General features: G+C 41.3%; 1 protein-coding gene across 2 annotated transcripts in view; it reads left to right on the top strand.

Annotated features, from left to right (window-relative positions):
- kcnk10b (potassium two pore domain channel subfamily K member 10b) overlaps positions 1 to 14,723 on the top strand; it is a 32,325-nt gene extending 17,602 nt beyond the window's left edge. For both annotated transcript variants that reach the window (XM_021574082.3, XM_021574081.3), the window contains exons 3-7: positions 10,487 to 10,604; positions 11,190 to 11,350; positions 12,338 to 12,530; positions 13,065 to 13,207; positions 13,623 to 14,723. In XM_021574082.3, the coding sequence (XP_021429757.1) occupies positions 10,487 to 10,604; positions 11,190 to 11,350; positions 12,338 to 12,530; positions 13,065 to 13,207; positions 13,623 to 14,216 (1,209 nt within the window). In that variant the 3' untranslated portion in view covers positions 14,217 to 14,723. The remainder of the gene's footprint in view (positions 1 to 10,486; positions 10,605 to 11,189; positions 11,351 to 12,337; positions 12,531 to 13,064; positions 13,208 to 13,622) is intronic.
- Positions 14,724 to 24,400: the final 9,677 nt, after the last annotated feature.

Raw genomic sequence — 24,400 nt, 5'->3', positions numbered from 1 at the left:
TGGATGGGCTAATTTACAGATGGGCTGTGTACAGCTGCAGCGATCGGTAAGCTGCTCTGACAGCCGATGCTTGAAGTTAATGAGGGAGATATAAGTCTCCAACTTCAGTGATTTTTGCAATTCATTCCAGTCATTGGCAGCAGAGAACTGGAAGGAAAGGCGGCCAAAGGGGTGTTGGCTTTGGGGATGGCCAGTGAAATATACCTGCTGGAGCGCCTGCTGCTGGTGGGTGTTGCTATGGGGACCAGTGAGCTGAGATAAGACGGAGCTTTACCTAGCAAAGACTTATAGATGACCTGGAGCCAGTGGGTTTGGTGGCGAATATGTAGTGAGGACCAGCCAATGAGAGCATACAGGTTGCAATGGTGGGTAGTATATGGGAATTTGGTGACAAAACGGATGGCACTGTGATAGACTGTATCCAATTTGCTGAGTAGAGTGTTGGAGGCCATTTTGTATTACCACCACACCAGCAGGTGTCGTATTACCACCACACCAGCAGTCATGAGTCATGACCGCAGTCTAATTCCAAGTGACCGTTGGGGTCATGGTAATCTCCTCCTCCTATGCGATTTGTACATTAATGGTGCTGATGCATTTGTAGTACCCAACTCGCTAATGATCGGCAGGACTCTAATGGCCTGGTACTCAGCGCTCTATTGTCCCTCTAATCCCTCTGACGTCAATGCAAATGATATGTGGATCTTGTATCAAAGTTAAACACAACATAATGGCCAATTATTTCTAAGGTGATGATTAATTCAAAGCATTTAAGACCTCGCATGTAGAACACGCATACGCATTTTGGAACTTATGCATACTGTATGCATAGGCCAATGAGCCCAAGCCTGAAAAAAAGCCTGAATTAAAATAAGGATTGTACCTTTATACAACACATAGCCTAATATCCTACCACTTAATACGCACGGCAGAAAGACACTTTGGTACATAATTGGTCTAGCCTCTACTCCAAAATTGATCAAACTGTAGTGATCGCTTTTGTGTGGACTGTATTATTATGTATACTGGATGGACTGGTTAACTTGTGCTACGCTCCAAACGTTCTATCCATATGGCTGGGATAGAATGTAGGCCCTACAGGCCTTGGTGATGCTGTTGGTTCATTGATTGTGCAGGCCGGCATACTGAGTTAGCCTACAACTATAGTGAATTTGTATTTGATTTTAAATTGACTAGTACTATTTTCTAAATTAATAGGCTGACATTTAGCTACAGAATATCTCACCGCCGTGCGTTTCCCTCTCCTCCTCTCTCTCCTTCATTCCTTTATCGAGTGCACAGTTAGAGGGGCTGTAAAGAGTTTCATGAAATTTTTTTTGTTCTAAAACATTTTTTTATACTATCGATGTTCCTGAACTGATTACACTTAGTTTACCAAATTAAGCGCTGGGTAGGTTGGCGAGCCCATGGCATATAGAGTTTGGGTGAAATATCACCTGTCACGTAGCAAAGGCTACTACTCAAACAGTGGTTGATGCATGGTGTGAAATAAGGGTTCTTATAAGCCCAGACATTTCTATATGCAATCTGGTGTGAACGTTTTAATGGTAGCCACTAAAAAGAGGAGGATCCCAGCTGCTACTATATTTATTTCTCAGCTGCTAATATTAAGCACATTGTCTACCCGGCATGAGTGAAAAAGGAAGCATGGGAAAGTGCAGCCTCCATTCGCTATTCGAGTGCATACTGATGACATGTCTTTTCCCCCTGCCCATTGCCCTGTCCATTTGATAATGGCCCATTCTAAATCCAAACTAATTTCACATATTAGTAAAGACAAGATTAAATTCAGAATAGTCTCATGGGTGAGAGTATTATTACTTGATGAGAGAACAGCCTGACTGACGCAAGGAACAGAGCGCAAGCTTTTTTTGTGACTTTTTAAATGAATCAATATAGGCACATCATGCAACCCATATGTGTTTTGATTTTTAAGACATTATAAGGTTTGTCATTCACACCTAAAGTTGCCAAATAGACTAATTGTAAATCTAGCATATCGGACCTGTTTCAAATAATCACCTTTATGCTCAACATAGCTACCTCACTAAGGAATGTGAAGAATATCCTTTCTGTTTTAGTCATCAAAGTTGAATTATATTCTTCTCACTATAAAATTATATAATATAAAATAATGGCTTGGGATTTATAAGCATATCTTGTCTTCTAAATGAACTAGCCTACAGCCTAGGCTGCCAATGGCATGGCAAATAGCCAGATAACATACATGTACTCACTGACTCAAAAGATGCTATTTTGTTCTTCTGAAATACATTTTCTTCATATCATAATGTTTCTTTATACCTGCCTAAAATAAATAATGGATTTATTGTGATGGTGTATAAAAAATACCTTTAAAAAAAAAATCTAAATGCGCACATCAGTGGCTTGTATGTGTGGAGGCCTGGAGATGCTAAACGTGTTTATGTGAATTAACGGTCAATTAATGGACCGGCAGTCATTTGCATGACAGTTACCGGCTGACAAAATTTCAAGACCGCCACAGCCCTAGGTTGAGTCACTCCTTAATTGATGACAGAGCAAACTAAATGCATTGATTTCCAGTACATGTTGTCATGACGTGCCCCTTTTGGGTGAGGATCCTAGCCCCCCCCCCTCCCCTCCCTCCCCTCTCTCCCACCACAGGTTTATGATGGTTGTAAATACCGAAACTCCTTTCCCCACTCTGCCGAAATGAAAGTTGAGAATCCCTTTGTTAACAAAGAGAGACACTTGGACATCAAAAGGTTGAATAATTGAACAGTATTTCTGTAGTCCAAGCAGTTGGAGTGGTTCGTGGACACTTAAGGAACAGTCATGTCGAGTTTGTTTCATTTGGTGACCTCATGAAGGACAGGAAACACACATTACTGTTTCTTTTTTTGTATACACTTCTCAATTATCAAGTTTGCATCTGAATGTTGTATAAAATAAATGATTCTGTATAGGAATACATTTGGAAAGATGTAATGTGATGTTAGTCTTCTAAATGAGAATTGTTTTTCATAGTAACTTATGATCAGTCAGTGGCCACGCCCCCACATTTACATCGGTGTCATGGAACACCCCCTTTTCTACTCCAGTATAAAAAACACTTATGACAAAATTTACATTAGACAAGAAAACATGGAGCTGTCGCTACATGTTGAAATGGTTGGCAACTCTACCAAAGGACAAGACCAGAGAACGTGGAGATCATTCCCACTTTGAAATGGCTAAGAAATCGACAAACTACAGAGCAATTATTCAGGCTGCAGCTGTTTAAGTACTTTAGTCTGGTAAACGCAACCAGTCGAACTGCTTAATGGTACTTTGATGTATCCATTATAACAAGCTACAACTCCGAAAGACTTTGATCTCTAGTGGACAAACCAGATATTTCTGTCAACAGTCTATCCAGCAGACGGACCGGCAATCGCAGAGAGGGATAACAAAGGCATACACTCGTAAATATGTCAATTGCAATTTATTTTCGAATGAGCGGTTGTTCATGTTCAAAGTATAAGCATTTCTATGACTGCAGTGTATATACGGGGTTCCACTCTGAGTTTTCCACTCCTGAGCTGGCCCCAACCCTTTCCTTTGTCTACCAAGCTGTCATAATGGCTTAGCCCACTAGGGACTTTTCAATGTATTATGTCAGTAACCAATGTATAATTATTGTGTGTATGTTTATGTAATTCTGTGATTGATTAGTTAGTTAGTAAATAAATAATTAAGCCAATTTGTATATCGCTGATTCATGATTTGATGCTAGGGTTCGTGCAGATATCCAAGGGTTTACAACATTCAGGAATGAGATTGATGAGGTAATAATACATTGATAGAAGACTGTAATTGATAAGATATGAAAATATCCGAAGAGTTAATTCAGGAAATAGAGACTCTATAAACATTTTCCTGTGGTGCCGTGACATCCTAGTTAATTAAAGTTACATGATTAGTTTAACCACACGAGGAATAATTACACATAGAGAATTGATTTGATAATATAACAGTCTTGACATTTAATGATAGTCAACGCTACGACAATGTCCATCTTCTATAACAAGTCACATCTAGACATTAGCCTTCATTTGACAGATACATCCATGTCTGAAGCTCAGCAAAAGGAAGCTACAGTAAAAGCAGTAACTCTGCCCACTTGAGAGATGTCCTTTGAGGGCGTGCACTCTTAAAACAAGCACTCCATCAATATGACTGGGATTTATCTGTTCCCCTAACAGGTTCTATAGCCCGGCCATTAGTGCTGTGTCAAGCATGTCATTCAGCCATCATTCATCCTGATGGCCATGGGCAGTAGCCCAGCTTTCGGTGTCTCACTGTTGTCATGCTGTTTGACAGGGGCGTCGGTTGCGAGATGGCAATTTCGAGAAGAGTGTGTGTGCATGCGTGCATGCATCAAATCAAATTGTATTTATCACATACACGTGATTTGGAGATGTTATTGTGGGTGTAGCGAAATGCTTGTGCTTCTAGCTCCGACAGTGCAGTAATATCTAACAAGTAATATCTAAGAAATTACACAACATATACCCAATACACACAAATCTAGGTAGGAATGAATTAAGACTATATACATATGGACGAGCGATGTCAGAGCGGAACGGACTAAGTTACAGTAGAATAGTATAGAAAACAGTATATACATATGAGGTGAGTAATGCCAGATATGTTAACATGAAGGGACCAAGATACCGTAGAATAGTATTGAATACAGTATATCCATATGAGATGAGTAATGCAAGATATGTAAACATTATTAAGTGAATGAGATACTGTAGAATAGTATAGAAAATAGTATATACATATGAGGTGAGTAATGCCAGATATGTAAACATTAAGTGACTAAGATACTGTAGAATAGTATAGAATACAGTACATACATATGAGATGAGTAATGCAAGATATGTAAACATTAAGTGACTAAGATATCGTAGAACAGTATAGAATATGTGTGTGCGTGTGTTTGTATGTGTGTCTCTGAAGTGTGTCTGCTGCCCACCCACTGTGTGCCCACTGGGACGTTAGGCCTAATTGGCAGTGCCTGGCAGGGTTGGTATGACTCAGTGTGTGTGGCACAATGGGACTTCATGGTGTCATCCACTCCAATCAAGACTTGTTGTTTTTCTTATCTAAGAGCTTTAGCTCTGAAATAGAGCTTTTGAATGTTATACTGTCCACAGGCAGTTGTTTTTTATAGTAAATATATTATTTGTCCTAAACTGTCTTTACCGGGTGGAAAAGCTGTAATTTACAGCACAGCTATAATGGGTTGTATTACCATATAATATAATGGGTTGTATTATATAATGGGTTGTTATAATGGGTTGTATTACCAGTTACTCAAGCGTTTCCTCCTGCAGGCATGCACAAACACACTCCTGCAACATTACAATGCCCTTGGTAAAGTTGCAGTCACTACCTGTTTGTGGCACTAGTCACTGATTAATTTGATTAGCAAAATAAGCAATTGATTAAACCCATGTTCAAGGTTAAATCCAGGTGGAATGATTGGTTACCTTATCTCTAATGATATGTAGGTTTAATGTAGGGTTAAAACCAGTGCTAACTAAGCATGCAGAGAATCACGTCTTAACAGTAAGGATATTATTTTGTCACACGAATGTATTCCTTTCATCATACAGACATCAAACCATGCAGCTTGAATGATGTAGCTAGCGGGTTGATTAATCCAGGTGAGGTTTTTTGAGAACTAAAATTAATCAGGAAGACAGAGAGGAAAAGTGAATCATTTATATACGGATTGTATGTATCACTGTGTTAACTAACCTCCAGACGAGCTTCATTGCCATACAACTCTCCTTCCGTGGCCTCCAACTGCTCTTAAATGCAAGTAAAACTAAATGCATGCTCTTCAACCGATCACTGCCCACACCTGCCCGCACGTCCAGCATCACTACTCTGGACGGTTCTGACTTAGAATATGTGGACAACTACAAATACCTAGGTGTCTGGTTAGACGGTAAACTCTCCTTCCAGATTGACATTAAGCTTCTCCAATCCAAAATTAAATCTAGAACCTGTTTCCTATTTTACAACAAAGCATCTTTTACTCATGCTGCCAAACATACCCTCGTAAAACTGACTATCCTACCGATCCTAGACTTCAGTGATGTAATTTACAAAATAGCCTCCAACACCCTACTCAGCAAATTGGATGCAGTCTATCACAGTGCCATCCGTTTTGTCACCAAATCACCATATACTACACACCACTGCGACCTGTATGCTCTCGTTGACTGGCCCTTGCTTCACATGTTGACAAAACCACTGGCTCCAGGTCATCTATAAGTCTTTGCTAGGTAAAGCCCCGCCGTATCTCAGCTCACTGGTCACCATAGCAGCACCCACCCGTAGCACGTGCTCCAGCAGATATATTTCACTGGTCACCCCCAAAGCCAATTCCTCATTTGGCCGCCTTTCCTTCCAGTTCTCTGCTGCCAATGACTAGAACGAACTGCAAAAATCACTGAAAAAATCAATCTTCCTCACTAACTTTAAGCACCAGCTGTCAGAGCAGCTCACAGCACCTGCACATAGCCCATCTGTAAATAGCCCATCCAACTACATCATCCCCATACTGTTATTTATTTTATTTATTTATCTCCTTTGCACCCCAGTATCTCCACCTGCACACTCATCTATCACTCCAGTGTTTAATTGCTATATTGTTTCCTAGCACCAGCTGTCAGAGCAGCTCACAGCACCTGCACATAGCCCATCTGTAAATAGCCCATCCAACTACGTCATCCCCATACTGTTATTTATTTGATTTATTTATCTCCTTTGCACCCCAGTATCTCTACTTGCACACTCATCTATCACTCCAGTGTTTCATTGCTATATTGTATTTATTTTGCCACCAAGGCCTATTTATTGCCTTACCTCCCTTATACTACCTCATTTGCACACACTGTATATAGACTTTTTCTATTGTATTATTGACTATGTTTGTTTATTCCATGTGTAACTCTGTGTTGTTTGTGTCGCACTGCTTTGCTTTATCTTGGCCAGGTTGCAGTTGTAAATGAGAACTTGTTCTCAACTAGCCTATCTGGTTAGATAAAGGTGAAATTATTTTATTTATTTAAAAATACATAAAATGTTGTCCTGAGGTACTCAGGCTGTGCTGACAGAGCTAAAACCAGACATTTCATGTCTAACCTTTTGAGCCTCTATAATATAGAGTGCCTCTCACTGATGCACTACCCTAAATTTAATGATGTGGAGATTGTAATGCACATTTAAGGAGAGAGGGAACTCATCCTTTCAGTCTGTGGTTCCACCTATAACAATAATATCTGTTAGTAAAACCTGGACAGAGATTATATTCCAGACTGTGCTGCTAACAACAAGGGATATGCTTTTAAGGAATCTATTTCCTCTATTCTTCCTCTGTGTCACGGGTGTTGGAAGGAGCGGACCAAGGTGCAGCGTGGTGAGCGTACATTTCCTTTATTAATCCAAATGACGCCAAACAAAAAAATAAGCACTACAAAAACAAACCGTGAATCTCACAAGCAAAGTGCTCTAAACAAAGTCAACCTCCCACAAACACAGGTGGGAAAAAGGGTACCTAAGTATGGTTCCCAATCAGAGACAACGATAGACGGCTGTCCCTGATTGAGAACCATACCCGGCCAACCACAAAGAAATAGAAAACATAGAACAGAAAACATAGAATGCCCACCCCAACTCATGCCCTGACCAAACCAAAATAGAGACATTAAAAGGATCTCTAAAGTCAGGGTGTGACACTCTGTCTATTATCAGTTCTTTTGTTGCTCATATTTTAGATGTTTTTCTTCATACCTCTATTTATCGATGATAGGTGATTGAGAATACATTCTCCTTTCCAATAACCTAGTGTATATATTCAACTGCTCAAGTGTGAAGTTGATCTTGGCTTAGTCAAGAGAAGTAGGGAAATAGACAACTAAACTTACCTGGGCAGTGGAGCCTACTGCTGTTTTAGCCTGGACAGCACCGGTATCATTGGTCACACTGAGAGTCTAAAACTCAGCGTCAGCGTTGCCTTGTGCTTTATCCCTAATAAGGCTGCATTGCGTAAATCTGAACATGACATATTTAGACATACTGGGAGAAAATGTAGTTGTCGCGTTTGGTCTTGAAACATATGCATTTCTATCCTATATTGTGATGTATGGGTGATGTCCAGATTCATTGGAGTACAGTACAAGTTATCTTAAAAACTGCATGTTCAATCATATGCTATCAAGGGAGGTTTTTCAGTCCCAGGGTCCCGAGCTTGGTGAAGAGCTTGAAGGGCACTTTGGTGTTGAACGCTGAGTTGTAGTCGATGAACAGCATTCTCACATAGGTATTCCTCTTGTCCAGGTGGGAGAAGGCAGTGTGGAGTGCAATTGAGATTGCGTTGTCTGTAGATCTGTTTGGGCGGTATGTCAGTTGGAGAGGGTTTAGGGTGTCTGGCATGATGGAGGTGATGTGTGCCATGACCAGCCTTTTAAAGCACTTCATGATTACAGATGTTAGTGCTAAAGGGCGGTAGTAGCAATCCAGGTAATCAGGTTTATAGAATACACTGGGTATTTATGTTTTCAATACTGAAAGCAGCTCAATTAGATTCACACCATACTTAATGTTCTGCGTCTTACTTCCGACACATGCATATATATTAGAGGGCATGTGCAATGATATGTATAAAGTAGTGCTCCTCTGCTGAAGATGTGCTGTTGACTCCGTCTCTCTCTGTAAATGTGACAGCAGGGTAGATAGATCCATATTCACAAGGGAGTACTCATCACTACCACCTGACAGCATGGAGGAGAAGTGAGGAGGTGTTTACTAGGCAGGCATGGGTTGGTCTTGTATTTGTATATTCCCATCAAGAAGGCTACAAGTGCCTTCTTTATTTTAGATGAACCCCCCCCCCCCCAAAAAAGATCAATGAATGTAATGTTCTGCAGGGCTAGACAGCTACAAAAACAAGATCCCACAAACTCAGGTGGAAAACAGGCTGCCTAAGTATGATTCCCAATCAGAGACAACGATAGACAGCTGCCTCTGATTGGGAACCATACCCGGCCAACAAAGAAATAGAAAACTAGAATGCCCACCCAAATCACACCCTGACCTAACCAAATAGAGAAATAAACAGGCTCTCTAAGGTCAGGGCGTGACATCCTTATATAAAAAGATTTTAAAATTTCTACCTTATTGTATAACGCACATAAACATTCTGATTATATAATGGAGAAAATGGATATAATATACTACTTTGTTTGGATACTTGCTACAGTACAGAATAAGGAGACAATGAGAGGTAGCAGGAGACTGTAGTTCTCTAACGTTAATGCTCTGCCTCTGACAGAGCAGGAGAAATAAGTCAGGGACTAAATAAGACCTGAGATCGGAGAGAAAACGAAACATAAAAGGCTTCCTGTAGGTGACTGTTTCCGCGGACTTTCGCTGGGTGTAAGAGGAAATGCCAAAACACTAGTATTTTAAGCTTGGCCACACACACACAACAAACCACCAGACACTTTGAACAGTCTTTGTAGTAGAGGAAGTTATGCATTCCTGTAAGAATGTGCTAAGTATGGGGTTGTATGGTGTGAGCATTGACTGTGATACATTAATGTTGTTGATATTATGGGCTAATCCAACATTTGCTATGCAGCCATCTTTCATCCACCACTCAGTAAATAAAAAAACATGCCCTGATAGTAATAATTACAAAGCAAGTGTTCCTTATGGATGTGCCCTGTGCCCGGACAGTGGGTACCCAACCCTTCAGATATACTGACTCTGACTCTCACACACCTGGCCAGTTCAGCAGTGCAGAAGTGCTGGGGCGGACCACGACTGCTGCCTGCCTTGCACGCCACAAGCACACAGCTAGCCATCTGGACAGTGGAAAACACTGAACACCACCCCACCTTGTCCTGCCTATCTCCTCAGTGCCCCCCCCCCCCCCCCATCCGTCTATCCGGCCCTCCCTCCCTCCCCACCATACATCCTCCTGCCACTGGTGACCTTTAAGTTTCATCTGAAGAGGTCGGCACAATCATCAGTCATTCGCTCTCAAGTACATTGCATAACCCATGCTGTGTACGGCACACACAGGGGGCGGCCGTTTATAGTGGCAATTAAATGCAGTCAAGACACATGTTAGGCCTATGGTTTTGTCTTTCCACCAGCCGAGGGCTTAGTGTGGCATGGTACTGTCCTCTTTACTGTATGTAGCATGTGTTGAAAGACCAAAGACAACACAGGTTATTCCATTGGCCTGTGCCCTGTGTGATATCAAAGGGCTTGACTGTGGTTGGTTCTGGGTTCATTTTGTTCACCATTTGTCTGTTTAAGCAGATGAACTACACATTGAACTGTGTGGAATCGCTATGTAGCCTACCAGTTAAAATAACCAACCCTATACCCTGCCTGTTTCTCTCTTTGTTAGCATTCCATCGACGCTGTCAGTGCAGGAGTCAGTCCGATCGGAGACACGTCTTACAACTCCAGTCACTGGGATCTGGGCAGTGCTTTCTTCTTTGCTGGAACCGTGATCACAACGATAGGTACTTTCCATCACCAACCTACGAACTCATTACTTGCTCCTCTTAACTGAGTAGAATAAAGCAATATCACTTTAACGTGAAAGTTTATGAGGTAACCTACGGGTGCCGTGACTCGCTAATTCAAGTGCAGTTCTGTCAGCATTACACTACTGTAATGTAATGTGTGCTATTTATCATGAGCTTGCTGGGAAATGGGTAAAACAAACGTCATTCACAGGATGTACTTTATGCTAATGTCTGTGTGTGTGTGTCTTCACAGTACATGATTTACTGATGATAATAGCATCCTATCGGGAGGTGGGAATGAACAGTACACCAGGGTGTCTTTTTAGCATAACATATGAATACCATTTCATCTGTTTACACAATTTGGAGAGGGACACACATCCCACCGTGCTGGTTTAGATGAAGCCGTGCCTTAGTCATCCCTGCCCTGTTTTGTCTCTCCATTCACTGCAAGTTGTAATTCATGTCATGTTCTCTGAGCCCAACCTGATTATTTCCTCTCTTAGTGCTTATTTACCTCCGACCTCCAACTGCAGGAATATAACACAGGCTTTACATAACAAAACACCACTGTGACAGGTTACGGGAACATAGCACCCAGCACGGAGGGAGGGAAGATCTTCTGCATCCTGTACGCCATATTTGGCATCCCGCTGTTTGGGTTCCTCCTGGCTGGCATCGGAGACCAGCTAGGAACCATATTTGTCAAGAGCGTCTTGAGGGTGGAGAAGATATACAGGGTAAATTGGATTACTTGAGAACTTTGGGTTTTGTTATGTGCATGGGATTTACTGGAACTGCATAAGCACATGATGCTTTCAGAGATAAGTTGGTTATAGTTAACTTTCAATACGTTTATTCAAATTAATTTAGACACACCATGTTTGATTACTTATTTTGTGAAGAAAGGGGTCTTTGAAAATGAGTATTTGGGGCATGTTATGTACAGATGTAGGATCTTAATTTGAAGATTAGTTTGTTACAACAGGAAAATAATCCTGGAGCAACAGGACATTTGAAAATATTATATTATAATAGACAGTTTTGTAGGGCTTGATACATTTTTCATACACCAATATGCTACCCACAGTGAAAACTAGGCATATTACCTCCAACCTATAAATCACCCCTTTCACTGTGAACAGCACAGCAAATAGGGTGATTACAGCATGATACAGTCATCCCTGTAAAAGCTATGTCTGTTATCCAGGTATTATACCAGGCTCAGTGAATGGTTTTGGACTCTTGTAGTGAGGGCAGAGGTGTTTGATGTAGTGTGGGAGCAGTGGAGGTAGAGGGCCAGGACCTGATTGAGATTCTGTGAGCAAGCTGTATGTATCAAGCATATCAGAGTAGGAGTGCTGATCCCTGTCCATGTAATATTGTTTATTGGGATCTAAAAGCCAAAATGTAGAGCTAAGCCCCTCTTCAGACTACTGAAAGCCCCAGGGGACTTGAGTTTCTGTGACATAGGGGGAGTTTGGGAATTAGGATTTTCCTGCTGGATGAATGGAAGGGTGGTTTTGTATGGTTTTCTTTCTTGGTGCCTGGGGTGCTCTGGAGTGTTTTGGCTAATGGGTATTGATACATGAAGTAATTGATGAAACTGTATCTCTTCAAGCTGGAAATGTACTGTGTATAGCTAACTTTTTTCCAATAATTTTTTTGACAACTTTGTTTTTGTTGACTTACTGTCGTCCTCTGACCATGTCTTGTTTGTACTGCAGCAAAAACACAAACAGATCAGCCAGACCAAAATCAGAGTCACCTCCACCATACTCTTCATCATAGCTGGGTGCATAGTCTTCGTTGGCATCCCGGCAGTCATTTTCAAACACATCGAGGGATGGACGACTCTGGATGCTATCTACTTTGTCATCATCACGCTATCAACCATTGGCATAGGGGACTATGTGGCAGGTATGATAGTGTTACGGTATAACAGGTTTATGTACTGTGACTCTAGTTATCTGAAATTATCCATTGGATTCTCAATCAACTCAATGTTTTATTTGCGTGTGTTTTGTTGTGTCTGCATTACATTGATAATCCCTTGAATAATGATGCTAAAAGTGACTGCCGGTAATTATATCTCAGGAGGATTTATCTAGGGGAATATTATGGCAAAAATAATCCAAAATAATGCTGATATAACATAAAGTCTCTTCAAAACCCAATTACAAATGTTGTGTTTGTCAAACTGAACCTTTCCACCTCCCTTGTCATACTAATCTGTCTGTAATGAAAATATTTTTGGGGTGGCAAATGTTTTATTGTTGACAATAACTTGGTGGTAACTGGCACATACATACACATACACACACACACACACACACACACACACACACACACACACACACACACACACACACACACACACACACACACACACACACACACACACACACACACACACACACATGAAATGTAACAACTCTTCCTCTGTTGTTCCAGGTGGGGATCGGAAGATCGAGTACATGAAGTGGTACAAGCCTCTGGTCTGGTTCTGGATCCTGGTGGGCCTGGCCTACTTCGCTGCTGTCCTGAGCATGATTGGAGACTGGCTCAGAGTGCTGTCCAAAAAGACCAAAGAGGAGGTGGGTGCTGCTCATTAAATTACACTGCCTGTCATTACATTATCTAAAGCAGTGGAAACTAATAGGTCAGTCCTTACTAGACTCATCTCTTACCCTACCCACCTTCTGTGTCTGTTTTGCTATTATGCCTGGTTGATGCCCCTGTCTGGAGCCCTTGAGACACTCCCGACAGACCGCTGTGTGTGAGAAGTGGCTAAATTAGAGATGCAGTCATTAGTGTTCAGGCTGACGTGTTAATAGTGAGCTTACTAAGCTATTTATCTGTACATACAGTATGGATGGATCCTGTGGTATTGGCTTTCCATGGAAGGAGCTAGGCTTTTGTCTGAAGGGGAATTTGTAGAAGATCCTTTGATGTAGTGCACCCCTTCCACCCTCCTGTCTCTAATGACTCTCCATCTTTGTGTAATTGCAGGTGGGGGAGTTCAAGGTCCATGCGGCTGAGTGGAAGGCCAACGTGCGGGCCGAGTTCCGAGAGACGCGGAGGCGGCTGAGTGTGGAGATCCACGACAAGTTGCAGCGGGCCGCCACCATCCGCAGCATGGAGCGCAGGCAGCTGGGCCTGGAGCAGAGGGCCCACTCCCTGGACATGCTCTCCCTAGAGAGGAGGGCTGTGTTTGCCAGCCTGGACCAGGGCCGCTTCAAAACCTCCTCCCAGGAGAGCATCGACACCAAGCTGAATAACTTGAGGGCGAAAGGGGCAGGGGATCTTTGTTATGACCAGCGGAGAGGCAGTGAGCAGACACAGCAGGCCTCGTCAGAGGATAATCTTTTCAACCTCCGCTTCCGCTCCCTCACCAAGCTGGCCAAGAGACACAAGAACCGCGACCTGAAGAGGAACATTCCTGAGGACGTGCGGAGGGCCTGTGAGGCGATGGAGAGGAGGAAGGAGGAGGAGGGAGCGGAGAAGGAGGAAGAGGTGGAGGAGATGGAGGTGGAGGAGGAAGGGGGAGAGAGGAAAGAGGGCAATACCAGCTCAACAAATTTAGAGTATGCAGACGAATGCTGAGGACAAAGAAAGAGAGAACGATAGAATATTGAAAGAAAGAGAGTTTGAGCCCCAGAAAAGTCCCTATTTTGATGTCTCAAATTGTGCCTGGTTGTTTTTTCTTTTCAGAGCACCCTACTTCCTATCCAACCCCACCCCACCCCCAACCGACAAAAAAGCAGACGCAATGTGGGATAGCTTCTCTTTTTTACCCAAGGCTTATGTGAGCAAGTAACCCAGTGAACTAGTGCAGAGCTTCCTAAACCCGGTCCTGGACCGAATCTACTTTTACTGATGAGGTTTTGATGGCCATTGGACCCAGTTCATTCTGCACATCATAGGAACGATTTGTTAGTGTGACATTTTGTTACTTTATTCTGTCATTTAAGATTGATTATGAATTTCATGTATTTTATTAATTGTATTTTACACAGCATGTCTGTGTACAGTATCTATGTAATATCAATTTCTGCAATTCTTTTTTTTCACAGTAAAAGAGAATACAATTATATTTGTCCACCATACGCTACATATATGTGTTAGTGTTTTTCTCTCACACAATCCGATCAAGTATTGCATTTACCTATACTGAGGCAGGAACTTAACCATATGGGTTGTAGCCACTTTACAGTTGACTAATGTTTTTGGTCCTTTGCTATGTTTTTGTCATTGATGTGCTTCCTAAAGCTTTACCTACTGGGCAAAAACTAGTTGAATTAATGATGTTTCCATGTAATTTCAACCCAAGAAATCTACGTGATGTCATTGAATGAACGAGAAAAACTGATTGGATTTGCAAAAGTCATCAACGAAAGGGAATGACATATTTTTTCACTCAACTTTGAACCTAAATCCAATGAAATGGTGACACTTGTTGTTGATTTCGAAACTAAACGTTGAACTGACGTCTGTGCCCAGTGGGTACTCAGTAATCAAAAACACTAATTATGTGAATAGTGGTAACAACCTTTACTCTATCAAATACAATTACATAATGGATTTTGGTGTGAATGAGCTAGCCTCTCCATTATTTAATAAGGGAACACATGATTATTGTATTTTTGGTAGTCTAGTTATGTTCCTCTACGGTGGAACATTGAATTCTGTATTTGGTCCCTCTGGTCTTCTGCATAGTCAAAGAAGGAACAGATGCTGTCGGGACTTAGGCTCACTCATCATATCAACAACAATACATATTAGATAGACTGAAAAGCTTGTAGTCCTGATAATGAATAATGTAAGTACTGGTTATAACCTCTATTTCTTGAATTCTATCATAAAAATGGCTTACCATGATAATGACCTTTCTAAGAACCAGAATGGATTTTCCTTGCTCAGTCTTTTTTGTGCAAACATTATATCAAATGAAGTGAGTGGCTTTCTGGGAATAAATATCACTAAGGAAAATTAAGCTGATGTTGTGAAATGGCTTCTTATCACTCGTGTCATGTGAGACTCCGAGAAGTCTCTTAAAGTCCCCAACCGCCATTATTTCCAAACTTGTAATTAACAGACTTAAAGAGACCATAATTCGATTTTCTGCTGAAGGAAATGATCAGATTTGACCATAGCCTATGCCTATGCTGTGTGTGAGGACTTTTTAAAGACACACAGACATTCTGTGTTTAGGGGGTGTTCCTGAAACACATTATTAATTGCAGTCTATTATCACTCACCTGCTGTACTGCATGTGAAAGATGCTGCAGAACAACATCTGCAAACCGAAAGGAGGGCCAAGTGAGGAACCAGAGAGAAAAAGTAGAGAAGATGGTTGGAAATGAATTAGCTCAATAGCTTACGTTATACAAGTTCAGCCTTTACAAAACAAATGATAAATAAATGATCTTTAACAAGATACCAGTTAAAAGAAACAGCTTAATGCTAAAGAAATGACAACATAATAATGTATAATATGTGACATAGGTAACGACAGAAAGAATATATCCTGATATTGTGCAGAACATTGCTAACGGCTGATAATACTCTGGACCCCAGGGCTCTGACGGTGTCTCTTACAAGCAGCTTGGGTCACGCGTGGCGTCTCATGCTGGATCCAGTAAAACCGGTTGACTGCAACAGAAAGGGAATAGATTCGGGAGAGAAAGCCATACCTGGGGCAGCAGGTAGCCTAGTGGTTCGAGCGTTGGATTAGGTTGCAAGATCGAATCCCCGAGCTGACAAGGTAAAAATCAGTCGTTCTGCCCCTGAACAAGGCAATTAACCCACTGTTCCTAGGCCGTCATTGAAAATAAGAATTTGTTCTTAACGGACTTGCCTAGTTAAATAAAAAACATTCTATAGAAGGGGTTGGGTTGTCAGAGAGGTGGGGGCTGCTGCTGCCTTCAAGGTTGAAGCGTCCTCCACTTGCCTGCCTTCCCTTGTCTCTGTCCCTCCACTGATAAACCAAGATGAATTGGCTGGTGCTCTTACAACATTTATTTTGTGTATTTATTTACGTCTTGAAACCGGTAATCAATGGTTACAATGAAGCAGTAGCAGGTACCCGGGGAAAAGTCAATGTGCTGACAGAACACAATCACCTTGTGGAGATTGGGGAGGCACCTTGGGGAGGCATTTGCTGATGTTATTGGCTGGATAAATAATCTATGGGTGTTAGATCCATTGTAATTATCTGATCATTACTGGTAGTAGTTGGCATATAGATCAATTTGATTATCAATGTCTGTTTTTTTGTCTGCCAATCTAACATTATCTTCTGGTCAGTTCCCTTTCCCTATCAGTTCCTTTGCTTTATCTAGGCTGTAGGCTTAGCTGCTGAGCATAAAGAAACCCCAGTGGTTCATGGTGGTATATTTAAGCAATAAGGCCCCAAGGGGTGTGGTATATGGCCAATATACCACGGCTAAGGGCTGTTCTTAAGCATGACACGACATGGAGTGCCTGGATACAGCCCTTAGTCATGGTTTATTGGCTATATACAACAAACCCCCGGATGTGCCTTATTGGTATTATAAACTGGTTACCAATGCAATTAAAGCAGTAAAAATAAATGTTTTTAAAATAAAAGGCCAAAGCCTCTGCATGTGATAAGCATACTGTGGCAGACTGGAAACAATGACAAATTAATTCAACTATTTCTTGAGACACAGAAAGTGCTTCAGACACAAAAAGCATAGCAACAAAGTATTTTGGGGGTGGAATTATGATTTTACAGTCCTCTTAGATATTAGTTCAGTCTGATGGGACCACATTTGAAAACATGCCCCCTAGCTGAATATGAAGCTATGATCTCTTTATGCATTCCACTGCTTATTGTAAAGAAATGACTAAATTTTAAAAAGGGTCCCATCAGGGTCAAACAGAAGTGAATGATATTCATCATGCTAAGTCACTGCAGTGCGGGTGGCTCACGGTTGCTCCTCCATTAAAGGGATGTAAATGACACTGAGGGGATGGGACCATGCATCGGACCAGGGGCTGCAGAGAGAGAGAGAGACAGTCCTTGGGCGTCTCGGACACATTACCAGCAAATATGGTGGTGCGTGGCTTTGTCCAGTGGTGTTTCCATGCAAGCCCTCATGAGCACATCCCACCCAGTATTCACCCTATCCTGTTGACTATGTGTTCAGGTTTACTAGTGGAGTGATGGACTGAAAATCCATTCCAACTTTCTGATGGAAATATCCATTAGAAATTTAGAAAGAGGGAAGAGCCAAAGATGCACGACAAATTGTGATAATATAGGTATCTTTACTTTTACTCAAGTATGACAATTGGGTACTTTTTCCATCACTGAAAACGTCATCACATGTGCTACAGAAACTCTGCCAACCAAACAATTTCTTTGATTTTCTTCCAGACCTAAAATGTGATCTCCTGATGTGGTTTAAACATTGTTATGGGTTTAGAACATCCAATTTGATAGTTTTTCTATTACAAAAGTGTGACTTTGACAGCGAAATCCGGAAAGAAATGAGAAGAATCAGAAACCTGTGAATTTCTGACTCAGTTGACAGCCTCATTCATCGGTTTCAAAAGTAGGCCTACTATTAGCATATTTGCACAGTGCAGCTTAGGTTGGCCTGACTGAATTATCAACATGGGCATTATAATTTTAGGTAATTCAGAATTGCATATCACTGTTCCTCATATATCATATCCTTTGCCAGGCAGGCCATTTGGGAGATTTTAGACACCCAAAATTTAACCAAACAAAAGTCACACTTTTGTTTGTTTACCCACTTCAGAGGCACCATTACAACACAGCATTAAGGTGTCTATAATAAAATAAATGTGCAAAAACAAATGTAAACATCAATAAATGCATCTCTATAGCTTCTAAAATATTTTTTTTTGCCACAGTAGGGAAGTGCCAAGGAGCCAATGGCTTCAAAACAGCAGCCCGTTACTCATCTAGTGTAAGGTGCATTCGGAAAGTATTCAGACCCCATGATATTTTCCACATTTTGTTATGTTACAGTCTTGTTCTAAAATGTATTAAATATATTTCTTTCCCCCTCATCAATCTACACACAATGCCCCATAACGACAATGCAAAAACAGGTTTGTAGAAATGTTTTCAAATTTACTTAAAAAAAAACAGAAATATCATATTTACATAAGTATTCAGACCCTTTACTCAGTACTTTGTTGAAGCACCTTTGGCAGAGATTACAGCCTCAAGTCTTCTTGGGTATGACGCTACAAGTTACGCACACCTGTATTTGGGGAATTTCTTCTATTTTTCTCTGCAGATCCTCTCAAGCTCTGTCAGGTTGGATGAGGAGCATCGCTGCACAGCTATTTTCAGGTCTCTCCAGCGATGTTCGATCCTGTTCATGTCTGGGCGCTGGCTGGGCCACTCAAGGACAATTAGAGAGACTTGTCCCAGAGCCACTCCTGCGTTGTCTTGGCTGTGTGCTTAGGGTCTGCCACCACCATGCTTCACCGTAGGGATGGTGCCAGGTTTCCTCCAGATGTGAGGCTTGGCATTCAGGCCAAAGAGTTCAATCTTGGTTTCATCAGACCAGAAAATCTTGTTTCTCATGGTCTGAGTCCTTTAGGTGCCTTTTGGCAAACACCAAGCAGGCAGTCTTGTGCCTTTTATTGAGGAGTGGCTTCTCTCTGGCCACTCTACCATAAAGGCCTGATTGGTGGAGTGCTGCAGAGTTGGGGGTCCTTCTGGAAGGTTCTGCCATCTCCACAGAGGATATCTGGAGCTGTCAGTGACCATCGGGATCTTGGTCACCTCCCTGACCAAGGCCCTTCTCCCCGATTCATCAGTTTGGCCAGGTGGCCAGCTCAAGAAAGAGTCTTGGTGGTTCCAAACTTCATCCATTGATGAAGGCCACTGTGTTCTATGGGACCTTCAATGCAGCAGAAATGTTCTGGTACCCTTCCCCAGATCTGTGCCTCGACACCATCCCATCTCAGAGCTCTATGGACAATTCCTTCGACCTCATGGATTGTTTTTTGCTCTGACATGCACTGTCAACTGTGGGACCTATACAGTACCAGTAAAGGTTAGGACACCTACTCATTCAAGTTTTTAGTGTTTTTTTCTTCTTCATTGCATAATAATAGTGAAGACATCAAAACTTTGAAATAATACATGTGGAATCATGTAGTAACCACCTCCACACTCTTGGTATTCTCTCAACCAGCTTCATGAGGAATACATTTCAATTAACAGGTGTGCCTTGTTAAAAGTGCATTTTTGGAATTAATTTTCTTGTTAATCCGTTTGAGCCAATCAGTTTTGTTGTGACAAGGTAGGCGTGGTATACAGAAGATAGCCCTATTTGGTAAAAGACAAAGTCCATATTATGGCAAGAACAGCTCAAAAAAGCAAAGAGAAACGACAGTCCATCATTACTTAAAAGACATGAAGGTCAGTCAATGCGGAACATTTCAAGAATTTGAGCGTTTCTTCAAGTGCAGTCGCAAAAAACGTCAAGAACTACGGTGAAACTGGCTCTCATGAGGAACACCACAGGAAAGGAAGACCCAGAGTTACCTCTGCTGCAGAGGATAACTTCATTAGAGTTACCAGCCTGAGAAATTGCAGCCCAAATAAATGCTTCACAGAGTTTAAGTGACAGACACATCTCAACATCAACTGTTAAGAAGAGACTGCCTGATTCACGCATTCATAGTCGAATTTCTGCAAAGAAACCACTACTAAAGGACACCAATAAGAATAAGAGACTTGCTTGGGGAAAGAAACACAAGCAATGGACACTAGACCGGTGGAAAGCTGTCCTTTGGTCTGATGAGTCAAAATTAGATTTTTGGTTCCAACCGCCATGTTTTGTGAGACGCAGAGTACGTGAATGAATGATCTCTGCATGTATGGTTCCCACCGTGAAGCATGTAAGAGGAGGTGTGATGGTGCTTTGCTGGTGACACTGTCAGTGATCTATTTAGAATTCAAGGCACACTTAACCAGCATGGCTACCACAGCATTCTGCAGCGATACGCCATCCCATCTGGATTGCGCTTAGTGGGAATTTATTTTGTTTTTCAACAGGACAATGACCCAACACACCTCCAGGCTGTGTAAGGGCTATTTGACCAGAAAGAAGAGTGATTGAGTGCTGCATCAGATGACCTGGCCTACAAAAGCACCCGACCTCAACCCAATTGAGATGGTTTGGGATGAGTTGGACCGCAGCGTCAAGGAAAAGCAGCCAACAAGTGCTCAGCATATGTGGGAACTCCTTCAAGACCTTGGAAAAGCATTCAAGGTGAAGCTGGTTGAGAGAATGCCAAGACTGTGCAAAGCTGTCATCAAGGCAAAGGGTGGCTACTTTGAAGAATCTTGAATCTAAAATATATTTTGACAGTATTTTTCATTTTTTAATAATAAAAGTTCTACATTTGCTTTATGAGTAGTGAGTGATCATAGGGTGGCAACACATACATTCTAAGTGATTTCAATTAGGCTTTCTCAATTCTGATTGTTTTATACTGTTCAATTCAATTTCAACCGTAACAAATTTCAGCACTTTATAATTTCTGCATTTCCTGCACTCAACTGCAGTGGTGGAAAAAGTACCCAATTGTCATACTTGAGTAAAAGTTAAGATACCTTAAAAGAAAATGACTCAAGTAAAAGTGAAAGTCACCCAGTAAAATACTACTTGAGTAAAAGTATTGTTTTAAATATACTTAAGTATCAAAGGTAAATGTAAGTGATAAAATGTACTTAAGTATCAAAAGTAAAAGTATAAATCATTTCAAATTCCTTATATTAAGCAAACCAGATGGCACAATTTGTATTATTTTTTTTACATTTATTTACGGATATCCAGGTGCACACTCCAACACTCAGACATGATTTACAAACAAAACATTTGTGTTTAGTGAGTCCTCCAGATCAGAGGCAGTAGATGACCAGGGATGTTCTCTGGATAAGTGCGTGAATTGGGCCATTTTCCTGTCCTGCTAAGCATTCAAAATGTAACGAGTACTTTTAGGTGTCAGGGAAAATGTATGGAGTAAAAAGTACAGTATTTTCTTTAGGAATGTAGTGAAGTAAAAGTTGTCAAAAATCTAAATAGTAATGTACAGATACCAAAAAAAATGACACCAATGCTCAATTGAGATAATTTCCACACTGCCATGTAGAGCTGCACGATATGGGCAAATAATCTAGGACTTATTTTTAACTAAATGCCGGGGTAGCCTAGTGGTTAGAGCATTGGACTAATAACCAAAAGGCTGCAAGTATCGAATCCCTGATATGCCAAGGTAAAAATCTGTCATTCTGCCCCCTGAACAAGGCAGTTAACCCACTGTTCCTAGGATGTCCTTGAAGATAAGAATTTGCTCTGAACTGACTTGCCTAGTTAAATAAAAAAATTGCAATTTGACTTGTGAATTAGAACAAAAATGTTGGAATCATGGAAATAGAATGACTATTCTAATTCTATAGTTAGAATATAATAGTGGGCACTTTTATATAAGTGTTTGAGATGACAATAAATTAAAATGCCAGGGAGGAGTAATTGTGACAGGGTAGGAACTAAAGCGCTGATAAGTGTTTCCTAGGGGTCCCTATAAGCTTTGGCTTCATCGAATCCTTCAGCTGACTAGGTGAAAAACCTGTAGATGTGTCCTTGAGCAAAGCACTTAACCCTAATTGCTCCTGTACCTTGCTCTGGATAAGAGCGTCTGATAAATGACTAAAATGTAAATGAGGAAAATAGGAGTAGGCCTACTGTATGTTGTTATCTGGCTATGCTTCATGCCATAGGCTTGTTCATTTAGCTGACATAATATGCTTATAAGTCCCGTGCCATTATTTTACAGTGCCTTCGGAAAGTATTCAGACCGCTTGACTTTTTTCACAATTTGTTACGGTATAGCCTTATTCTAAAATTGATCAAAAATAACAATTCTTAGCAATCTTACACACAATACCCCCTAATGACAACGCCAAAACAGGTTTTTAGATTATTATTTTTTTTACAAATGTATTACATATAAAACAGAAATAACTTATTTACCTAAGTACTCAGACCCTTTGCTATGAGACTAGAAATTGAGCTCAGGTCCATCCTGTTTCCATTGATCATCCTTGAGATGTTTCTACAACTCGATTGGAGTCCACCTGTGATATATTTAATTGATTGGACATGATTTGAAAAGTCACACACCTATCTATATAAGGTCTCATAGTTGACAGTGCATGTCAGAAAAAACCAAGCCATGAGGTCGAAGGAATTGTCCATAGAGCTCCGAGACAGAATTGTGCCAAGGCACAGATCTGGGAAAGGGTACCAAAAACTGTCTGCAGCATTGAAGGTCCCCAAGAACACAGTGGCGTCCACCATTCCTAAATGGAAGAAGTTTAGAACCACCAAGACTCTTCCTAGAGCTGGCCACTGGGCAAAACTGAGCAATCGGGGGAGAAGGGCCTTGGTCAGGGAGGTGACCAAGAACCCGATGGTCAATCTGACAGAGCTCCAGAGTTCCTCTGAGGAGATGGTAGAACTTCCCGAAGGACAACCATATCTGCAGCACTCCACCAATCAGGCCTTTATGGTACAGTGACCAGACAGAAGCCACTCTTCATTAAAAGGCACATGACAGCCCGCTTGGAGTTTGCCAAAAGGCACCTAAAGGACTCTCAGACCATGAGAAACAAGATTCTCTGGTCTGATGAAACCAAGATTAAATTCTTTGGTCTGAATGCCAAGTGTCACATCTGAAGGAAACCTGACACCATCCATTCCTACGGTGAAGCACGGTGGTGGCAGCATCATGCTGTGGGGATGTTTTTCTTCGGCAGGGACTGGGAGACTGGTCAGGATCGAGGCAAAGATGAACAGAGCAAAGTACAGTGAGATCCTTGATGAAAACTTGCTCCAGAGTACTCAGCACCTCAGACTGGGGCAAAGGTTCACCTTCCAACAGGACGCTGACCCTAAGCACAAAGCCAAGACAATGCAGGAGTGGTTTGGGACACTTCTCTGAATGTCCTTGAGTGGCCCAGCCAGAGCCCAGACTTGAACCTGATCGAACATCTCTGGAGAGACCTGAAATTAGCGGTGCAACACCACGCCCCATCCAACCTGACAGAGTTTGAGAGGATCTGCAGAGAGGAATGAGATAAACTCCCCAAATGCAGGTGTGCCAAGCTTGTGGCATCATACCCAAGAAGACTCAAGGCTGTAATCGCTGCCAAAGGTGCTTCAACAAAGTACTGAGTAAAGGGTCTGAATACTTATGTAAATGTTATATTTGCTAACATTTCTAAAAGCCTGTTTTGATTTGTCATTATGGGGTATTGTGTGCAGATTAATGACACACACACACACAAAAAAAGCAATTTAAGCAATTTTAGGTTGTAACATAACAAAATGTGGAAAACGTCAAGGGGTCTGAATACTTTCTAAATGCACTGTATATTATATGATTTTATAGTAAGAAGAATATAATTGAACTGAATAAAATAGAAAGGATATTTTTCCCATTCCTGAGTAAGTGTGCATATGAAGTGGCTATGTTGAGCATAAAAAGTGATCATTTCAAACAGGTCCTATAGACTAGATTTAGAGTTATTTGGCAACTTTAGTTGTGAATCATACAAACCTTACAATGTCTTAAATCTAAAAATATATGGGCTGCATGGTGCAACTATAGGCTATTGATGATTTGAGAAAGTAAAAAAAAAAGAAGCTTACACTCGGTTCCTTGTCTCAGGCATCACAGCTGTTCTCTCATCAAGCGATCACATT

The sequence above is a fragment of the Oncorhynchus mykiss genome, chromosome 19, assembly GCF_057628025.1.
Source record: "Oncorhynchus mykiss isolate SJ-2025 chromosome 19, ASM5762802v1, whole genome shotgun sequence".
Taxonomy (NCBI): domain Eukaryota; kingdom Metazoa; phylum Chordata; class Actinopteri; order Salmoniformes; family Salmonidae; genus Oncorhynchus; species Oncorhynchus mykiss.
Note: the sequence above shows the minus strand (reverse complement) of the source record. Positions and strands in the feature narration are given on the sequence as shown.